The following is a 9,910-nucleotide window of genomic DNA, read 5'->3' on the forward strand; positions in this document are numbered from 1 at the left end:
TAAAAAGATAGGGGGCTTAAAAATAGGTGTATGAACAGTAGTAGGACAAGGTTTTATCACAAGGTAAGTAAAATCAGTGCTTTTCTCTGTAAAAATAAATGCTAAGAGTCTTAGTTAAAGATGATCTATTTCTTATAAGTCTTTACATTATTGCATTTTTAGTTACTTTTATCAGAATATATAGATCATAGAATCTCCTAACAAAAATATACTTAGACACAAGTTGGTTTGCTCACCTCTTAGAATAAGTGTGGTGTTCTTTTTAATAAGGATAGTCATTGATCCCAAGACAGTAGTATCTACCTAATTTTTCCTTCTACCTCCATGGTTTTGTTATAAAAACAAAAAAACCCTGAAGTACAGTGAATGCACACCTGAAAAATAGGCTCAACTTTACGGCTAATTTAAGATGTGTAAGTCTTGCTGTTGGTTTTGTTAACTGTCATATTGGTGTGTGTGTGTATATATATATATGGAATTCAGGAAGGAGAAATTCCATACTGTACAGTCATTACCTCGAGGGAATGGAGAATTTACTGTGCTCCTCAGCTGCTTAATGATTCCGTGATTGTTAGCAGAAGTCAGATCACATGGTCTGTGTTTCCCTCTCTGCAGTCAGCATGTGCTGAGCTTGCATGTATCTGAGTGCCAAATTGTCTTATAAGCTCATATCCCACTGGGAATGTATCTTTACTTCCCTGGATCTTTAAAAGAGTAAACTCTTTTCTTTAGAAAAGTTGGTTTGGTCGTAAATGCGTGTGGTTAAGATAAACGATATTCTTTGGGCTTTGCACTATGTGAATATCTACATGAACCTTTAAAGCATTTGTGCAAATACCCTTTAAAAAAATTTTTTTTAATATATAGAATAATGAGTGTTGCTTAGACTCATGTGTTTGCACCTTAAAAAAAATTTTTTTTGTTTTTTAATCAAAGGTTTGAGGTACCTTCAGAGTCTAAATTTTGAACGGATAGTGATGAGTCAGCTGAATCCTCTGAAGATTTGCCTGCCCTCAGTCGTTAACTTTTTTGCCGCAATCACAAAGTAAGTTCTTTCTGCTTTATTTCTGGAAGTTACTTAAGAGTAAGCTTAGGTTAGTATTGTAAAATTCCATTAAATTTCTGTGATATTACTTAACAAAATTCATAACAAAAAGACATTTAAAAACCAGTAACCCAGTGCCTGCAGAAAACACTGCATTGAAGGTATTGTTTTTATACTTTCGGTGGCATTGGAAATTGCTACTGCTTTTTAATCTAAAGAGGATCATTCAGCAGAAGCTCAGGCACTTTGAAGTAAGTTCGCAAGCCAAGAGGTACAAACCACAGATGTTTATTAGAATGACTCCTATAATAGTAATAAAAATAGACTGGACATGAGATAAACATCCAACAAATAGGGAAATGGTTCAGTGGGGGCCTTGTGGCCGCAGCTGATGCATGGCGTTTGTTGTGTGCCCAGCACGGTTCCGATAAGCACTCTACACAGAACTCACCTGTCCTATGACTGTATTACTAACCGCTGTTTATAAATGACAAGGTGGGGTCACAGTGAGATTAAATGACTTGGGAGAAGTCATGGGTAGACTGTGGCAGAGCTAAGGTTTGAATGCCGACAGGCTGGCTCCTTTGTCAGCATTCACTGAACTATCCTGCTTTGTGTAGAAAGTGAATTGGAGACCTTGGGCCTCTAATTAGGATATTGAGGACAGAAAGAAGTATTAGTCGCTCAGTTGTGTCCAACTCCTCTTGACCCCATGGACTGTAGCCCTCCAGGCTCCTCTGTCCATGGGGTCAGATCGTAGCTTAAAATGCTCAACAGATGGTGCTATTAGAAGACAAGGATGATTTCTGCTCCCCTAGACATCAGCAGCCTCATTTTTCCTTCAGTGGGTATCTAGTCTAAGGATTTCTCTCTCTCCTGAGATCTCAAAAATGATAGTAGGAAAATAAGAAACCAACCAGCAATAGTACCCAGCGGGTGGACATTTCTAGCATGTTGCAGGAAGATAGTCTCTGGGAGAATAAGGATGGATGGAGCAAGGCAGAGGCTGCTGCCTGTAGAGTATGTGTGGGTAGGAGTAGGGGCTGCAGCTGAGGGGCAGGCTGGTCATAGAGGCTCGAGATTTGGGGCTGGTATTAGTGGTGGAGGTGAGGAGTAAGATGGGAGGCTGCAAGCAAGGGGTGGAAATAAAGGTTTGTGTCAAGGATCTTAAGTATTACTCTGTAGCTGCTGCTTCTGCATACTTATTGAGTTAACCATGTGGACCCATATGGCTGTCTTTTGATGTTGACTGCTGTGTAATGTTCTCGTAATTTAAAAAAATACATTCTTTGTTGGGATTTAAGGAGAAGGCAATGGAAACCCACTCCAGTACTCTTGCCTGGAAAATCCCATGGGCGGAGGAGCCTGGTGGGCTGCAGTCTATGGGGTCTCAAAGAGTCAGACTGGACTGAGTGACTTCACTTTCACTTTTCACTTTCATGCACTGGAGAAGGAAATGGCAACCCACTCCAGTGTTCTTGCCTGGAGAATCCCAGGGACAGAGGAGCCTGGTGGGCTGCCGTCTATGGGGTCGCACAGAGTCAGTGTGTCCTGGCGCACAGGCAGACTGCTGTCACCAGAAGTGCAGTTGCTGGGCAATAGAAATACACACTTTCAGTTTTACCAGATACTGCAAAGTGCAGTTTTGCCTTACTACCTTCCCACCACGAGTCAATTGTGATCCTTGGCTAATGGAACCGAAACAGCCATATGGCACTTAAGATTGCAGTAATGAGCTGAGAGCCTGAGAACAGCTGCCTGAATGAGTACTGTGTGAGGGAATCGGGGAGCCGGGAGTTTACAGAAGTAAGCTAAGTCCTCATCTCAAAGAAGCGGCCCGGTGGATGATCGTGAATTGCTAAGTCATAACCCGAAGAGGGATTGACCGCGTCTTGGTCCCATGGATTTTTATTGCAAGGTCTTCTGTCCACTTAAGTGTTTTCACTCCCTGTTCCTTTCTTTACCATTTTCTGAGGTTGGGATTCAGTAAACCCCATGTCTCTCCCTTAGGACCCGTCTTAATTTCTTCAGTAGCCAAGTCTCTCCATCAACAATGCGTATTTTCTCTCAGTGAAACCCGAAGCCCTTTTTTCCACCAACCCACTGATTTTCTTACAAACAGTAAAAATAAGTAGACAGCTACATAATTTTGTAAATTATAACAATTACTGTGAACCCATTCGTTTTCAGTGAGTGGTGCCTATTAATAATCTAAGCCCACTCTCATATTCTTAAAGTGATGGTACATTTTCTTCCTCCTTTGCCAGTTGTAAATAGTAGGCCCAGAGGACTGTTCCCAAAAAGGATTACTTTCTACTTTATGCTGTTTTTTCTTGCAGTTGTTATGTTCAGTAAGGTCTATGTGTTGGGGTGGTTGTCACACAGAAATGGGCGTGTCCATACAGAGTAACTGTGGCACAGTAATGCTTCTGTCGGTGTTGGTTTTGTTCCACAGCAAATACCAGCTCGTCTTCTGCTACACCCTCATTGAGAGGAACAACCGCCAGATGCTGCCTGTTATCAGAAACACTGCTGGGGGGGACTCGGTGCAGACCTGCACGAACCCACTGGACACCTTCTTCCCCTTTGATCCTTGCGTGCTGAAGAGGTGAGTCTTACACAGTTGACCTTTCAGTGGTGAATTTAAATGTGGTGTGTATATGCCTTTCCCAGGATCAGCATTTAGCGTTTCTTTGTCGTGTGTGGTTCTTCTAGCCTTTGATAGGGTCTCGTGGTCTCCTCGTGTGTATTCCAGGCCCAATGTGGAGAAGCCGGTTTGAGGCTGCTGAGGGTCTACCTCAGTAGGAGCCCAGATTGATACCAAGGGGTTTTTGTCATCCTCGAAACTTGTTGGTTTGAACATAAAAGAGGCTGGAGAAGGAGGATGCTGCCTTTTCTTTGCTCATAAATTTCTCCCAAATGACTCGTTCCTTCCTCTAGAGACCACATCCCATAGTCTTGCATGATATAAGCAAATGCCAAATGATTTTTCTGGATGGATAATTACAGAAAACCTCAGGCCAGTCTTAACTTCACATGTATATAAGGAAGCAGAATTTCTGTTACAACAGTCTGTAACTAGCAGCAAAGGAAGTTCTAGAATAATAGAGTTTCACCTTCAGTTTGAACATACTATAACTCACTGTCAGTCTTTGCACAGTCGAAGTAGTTTTCACTTGAAATGAAAAGATGAGAAATAGTAGGTATAATACTCCATCTATGTGAGTGGATGTGCTCTTACAAAGAAGGAGCCATGTTAACAGATCCTGCATAGGATATTTTTGGACACTTGTTATTTGAGTTATAGTGTTTGCTTTTTCATTTTGGATCTTGTGAGAAAAGAGCTAATAAATATATGACTTTCGCTGTTAGTATTTATTTAATTTGATTTTGAAATGTGTTTGACAGGTCAAAGAAATTCATCGATCCTCTTTATCAGATATGGGAAGACATGAGTGCAGAAGAGCTTCAGGAGTTTAAGAAACCGATTAAAAAGGTAAATAAAGTTGTGATTTCAATACACTTTTCTGGGAATCTCAAAGAGTTAAAGGCAGTGTTATATTTGAATACTACATTTGTTCATTCAGCCATTACAGAACACCAGACGCAGGTTATGTTCTTGTGAGAAGAGTGTTTGCCTTTTTTTTTGTTTGTTTGTTAAAGATTTATATATTTATTTTTGGCGGCGCTGGGTCTTTGTTGCTGTGTGGGTTTTCTGTAGTCTCGATGTGCAGGGGCTACTCTGTTGTGGTGTGTGGGTTTCTCATGGTAGTGGCTTCTCTCATTGCGGAGCATGGGCTCCAGGTGCGCGAGCTTCAGTGGGTGTGGCACGAGAGCTTAGTTGCTCCACAGCAGTGAGATCTTCCCAGACCAGAGACTGAACCTGTGTCTCCTGCATTGGCAGGCGGATTCTTAACCACTCGACCACAAGGGAAGTCCTGCTTGCTTTTTAATGAATTGTTCAAACCAGATAGCTCACATGCTGACTCTGGGACGTGAAGGATAATTAAAAATCAGCTTAACAAATTTAGATCTTTACCACTTGATAGTTACCACCAAGAAACAGTCTCAAATTTGCTTATTGCTGAAACGTCCCAGAAGTTCACACTAATTTTGTAGGTCTTCATGAATAGTTGGTGAAGATAGGAATGTCACCATCTGTTTCTTTGTGGCACATTCGTTTTTCCATTAAAAATCAGATTTAATGTGCCTTGCTTTTTCATAAGTTATCATTGGAATGCTTTTTATTTTTATTTTTTCTTTAAATTTTGCATTTTAGGAAGGTGGTTATTCATTCCATGTTATGTTAGATTGAGCAAGAGTGATATATCATGTTACCTGTCCTCCTTGAACTTAAAATCTGTTTTAAAAAAAAATCAGATTTTAAAGAGATGTTCACAATGTGTCATGAGCAATTGTGTGAATGGTTTGTAATAAAGAAGTATGCATCAGAGGGAGCCTTCAAAATGAAGATTTTTTTTCCTTCACTTTTTTTTTCTCCAGAAGTAGCACATTCCTGAGGAAAGGAATTCTTGAAAGCATTTCAAACTGCTGCTTGCAATCTTGTTTGTAATCTTTGTTTTTGTGCAGGAGGTGGTAGAAGATGAGGAAGATGATTTTTTGAAAGGTGAAGTTGGAATCACACCGAGCTCCTTTGACGCGAATTTCCGCAGCCCTTCAAGTAGTGTGGGCTCCCCACCTGTCTTATACCTGCCGGACCAGTCCCCCCTGGTCACAAGGATTTGTGACTGAGGCTGACATTCCTCCCGTAGTGCCCTTCAGTACTGGGTTTCATCCTGTTTGAGTGTTTCTTTGAACTTGAGCGAGTACATGCTTCAGGCATCTTACTTTCAAGTTAGACTTACTCTGGTGTCTGAACAGATGTGGTTGGGTTTTTTGTTTTCTTCTTTTTTTTTTCTGTTTTGTTCCTGTAGAGACTAAAGGAAAAGACAGAGTATCATGTGCAATATTTTACAGTGGAGTTGGTGATAAATGTTGAAAGCTTGGCTCATACTTACAAGACTTTGTTGACACGATATCTTTTCACTGAAAAGTCCTCTAGGACACTCTTTAAAGTCTTCAGAATGAGTTTAACTATTTTGGATACACTGTGTACCCTCTGCCTAATTGCATTTGTGTTCTGGAGTTTCAGTGGGGTGCAGGGAACACAGGAGGACAGATGGGGGAGGTGGCCAGGGCTGGTCCTGGATGCTGCAGGTTGGAGCTGGCACTGAAGGAGATCTCCAAGGACTTCAGAAACCAACAGACGCCTGGAGGGAAGAGAGAGAGGATTTAGAGAAGCAGAATCAGACAGATCATACATTTGTGAGTGTAAAAATGGATTTAAGAGGAAAAAAGGAGTTCTGGGTTAATGTAGTTCACATTGACTAAAAGAGGGGTTGAACTTTTATAAAACACAGTATTTTATCTTGAGGCTCCCAAGAGTGCTATTAGAACTGGAACTACTTGTTCGCGGTGGAATGTTATGTTGGTAACTGAGAATTCCTTTGTCCAAAAGTGGGGGAAGAGGGGATTTTAGTTTATTTGGTGGAACGGTTTTGCTAGCAACGAGAGGCCAGGGTTACAGCGCAGTCCCTGTCTACTGGCTATTCATCGTATCATGAATTCCAGCTCACTGAAATCCTCCTCTCTTGAGTCTCTTTTTGTATTTTTATAACCAAACACTGAGAGAGAGGAGTCTAAACAACATTGCTGTATAACAGACTTACGCAAGCGCTGCTAGAGTCATTTTGAAGCTCCTGCATATTTTAGCTTCATTTGTTATCTGTGTACTTTTTTGTTATTTGTGAAAATGGACATCTTTAAATATATTTATTTTTCTGTCACATTTCCTATTCTTTATTTAAAGTTAAGCGATATTTTCTTGATCACAAATATTTTGTAATGAAATACTTTTCTCTTTCCTAGGGCTTTGTATGCTCTTGTATATTACATTGATGGCAATGTAGAATTTGGAGTTTCAGTCTGTAAATACGTTTTTGAAAAACAAATTTTTATTGTTATAAAAAGTTTTGGATATTGGTGATTTTCTTTTGGTGACTTGGTAGAAGGTCCTTTGAGAGCCTTTAGGTTCTCTTTTTAACTGCTGACAGAAAGATAGGATTTTTGTATAGTGCATAAAATGAGTGATTGAAAATGTGTCCATAGAAATTAACAGTGAGTGGAGTCTTTGTGAGTTGGGGAATAGCTTTAATGTAGAAGGATATATTTACATAGAAGTCTAAAATTTCAAAGGAGTTGGAAAAAAAATCTATTGTGAGAATAAAACAGTGACGTGGTTAACTTGGAACTTTTGTTACACTCTCTGAGCTCCACTTTGAAAATAAAAGTGGAACTACTTGTGAGGATTTGATGAACATTCATGTAAAGTTGGTTGTTTCACCACCTTGGGTAAAGGGAGATACCCCGATAAAGAGGCTTGTCACAAAAATGTTCTTCTGATTTCTGTGTTTTTTTTTCTTAATTGATCTACTGTATTAAAGCACCGTTTTTCAATAGAAAACTGAAATTGAGACTTTACGAAATTGAGACTTTATTAAAGAGGCAAAAATAATTGTCAGTGTGTTTGCAAGTTGTTGTTCAGTCACTAGGTTGTATCTGACTCTTTTGCAACCCCATGGACTATAGCCCAAAGCCCACCAGGCTTCTCTATCCATGAGGTTTCCCAGGCAAGAATACTGGAGTGGATTGCCGTTTCCTTCTCGAGGGGATCTTCCCAACCCAGGGATCAAACCCACGTTTTCTGCATTGGCAGGCAGATTCTTTACCACTGGGGCACCAGGGAAGGTCAGGTTGCAAGTACTCAGAAATTGTTGCATATTGATGATGAGGATCACTTCTAGAGGGCATCCCACCCAACTGGTCCAAGGAGAACAAACACTTCCAGAAAGTTACAGGTTTTTAAGGAACATCTGTGAAAAAGACACGACTGAGCAACTTCACTTCACTTTTCACTTTCAGGCATTGGAGAAGGAAATGGCAACCCACTCCAGTGTTCTTGCCTGGAGAATCCCAGGGACGGGGAAGCCTGGTGGGCTGCCGTCTCTGGGGTCGCACAGAGTTGGACACGACTGAAGTGACTTAGCAGTAGCAGTGAAAAAAAAGTTGTTTAATCTCCTTCGGAATTATGTGAAAACAGGATTTTTCTATTCCTCTTACTCAAAAGCAGGTTTTCAATGGAGTAGGAATCCCAGGGTCCATCATTTTGTCTGCCTGCTACGGGTGGGCCTTCTTTAATGAGAAGTGGCTAATTCTTACAGATGTGAAAGGACTTGTAAAGTGTCGAGGGTGTCAGACCTGTCTTCTTTCTGAGGAACTGTGTGACCCTGAGCAAGTTACCTAGCCTCTCGGAGCTCCACTTTGAAAATAAAAGTGGAAATTACTAATAACTGCTTCACGGTTGTGAGGATTTGATGAACGTTCATGTAAAGTCAGTTGTTTCACCACCTTGGGAGAAAGTTATGCAGGAAGCATGGAAAAGTCTTTTCAAGGCAAAGATAACTTCCATTTCTCCCATGTTTACCTATTTGGTACCAACTTAAACAACCTCAACTGGAGGAGAAGGGTCCGAAGGTTCTGCTTGCCAGGCAGTGCTTACTGCAGCATCCTATGCTATGCTATGCTAAGTCACTTCAGTCGTGTCTGACTCTGTGCGACCCCATAGACAGCAGCCCACCAGGCTCCCCCGTCCCTGGGATTCTCCAGGCAAGAACACTGGAGTGGGCTGCCATTTCCTTCTCCAATGCATGAAAGTGAAAAGTGAAAGTGAAGTCACTCAGTCGTGTCCGACTCTTAGCGACCCCATGGACTGCAGCCTAACAGGCTCCTCAGTCCATGGAATTTTCCAAGCAAGAGTACTGGAGTGGGGTGCCATTGCCTTCTCCGAGAGACAGTCTAATAATTTTTGCTCTGTGTGAAGTGCATCCCCCTTGATCATCTCACCATTATGACTTTTCTAAAATTGTTTCATTCATTGTGGAGTCATCTATTTGAATAGTATTGGCTCCAAGGTGAGAAGCCTCGCACCAGTGTACCTGTCCTCAGTAGGTTCTGTAGGCCATTTTGCTGATCTTTACTCAGCAAAGGCACTTGTAAAGCAAAGGGCTTTTCTTAGCCCATCTCTAAGTGCCTATTAAATGTCAATCATCAAGCATTATTGTGCCTACTTGCCTCCTAAGTCGCTTCAGTTGAGTCTGACTCTACAGACCCTATGGACTGTAGCCCAGCAGGTTCTCTGTCCATTGAATTCTCCAGGCAGGAGTCATGGAATGGGTTGCTTTCCTCCTCCAGGAGATCTTCCCAACCCAGGGATCGAACTGGCAGCTTTTTAGTCTCCTGCGTTAGCAGGCAGGTTCTTTTACCACCCGCGCCACCTGGAAAGCCATGATCTGCAAGAGATCATTATTAGTGATATCTAAATGTGCGGGGCTAGCAAACTTCAGGCTCCATTTTTTCATCTTAAAACAGTTTATGTTTATCATTAAATACAGCCCTTTGAAGCAGTTTCGCAGACTTGCTCTAGTTCACTATGATGAACTTAGGCAGGCGACCCCAGTGCCCAAACTCAGGCCAGGTTGGCTGAATTGTGAGCCTGGCTGCCGCTGCTGCTGCTTGCTAAGTTGCTTCAGTCGTGTCCGACTCTGTGCGACCCTATAGACGGCAGCCCACCAGGCTCCCCGTCCCTGGGATTCTCCAGGCAAGAACACTGGGGTGGATTGCCATTTCCTTCTCCAACGCGGATAGTGAAGTGCTCAGTCGTGTCCGACTCCTAGCGACCCCATGGACTGTAGCCTACCCAGGCTCCTCTGTCCATGGGATTTTCCAGACAAGAGTACTGGAGTGGGG

At 41.9% G+C, this 9,910-nt stretch overlaps 1 protein-coding gene across 1 annotated transcript in view; it reads left to right on the forward strand.

Moving 5' to 3' along the window:
- Nucleotides 1–7,619, forward strand: part of RRN3 (RRN3 homolog, RNA polymerase I transcription factor) — a 28,026-nt gene extending 20,407 nt beyond the window's left edge. The window contains exons 15-18 of the mRNA XM_061401187.1: nucleotides 937–1,045; nucleotides 3,501–3,653; nucleotides 4,454–4,541; nucleotides 5,636–7,619. Coding sequence (XP_061257171.1) covers nucleotides 937–1,045; nucleotides 3,501–3,653; nucleotides 4,454–4,541; nucleotides 5,636–5,797 — 512 coding nt within the window. The 3' untranslated portion in view covers nucleotides 5,798–7,619. The remainder of the gene's footprint in view (nucleotides 1–936; nucleotides 1,046–3,500; nucleotides 3,654–4,453; nucleotides 4,542–5,635) is intronic.
- Nucleotides 7,620–9,910: the final 2,291 nt, after the last annotated feature.

This window comes from Bos javanicus, chromosome 25, assembly GCF_032452875.1.
Source record: "Bos javanicus breed banteng chromosome 25, ARS-OSU_banteng_1.0, whole genome shotgun sequence".
Taxonomy (NCBI): domain Eukaryota; kingdom Metazoa; phylum Chordata; class Mammalia; order Artiodactyla; family Bovidae; genus Bos; species Bos javanicus.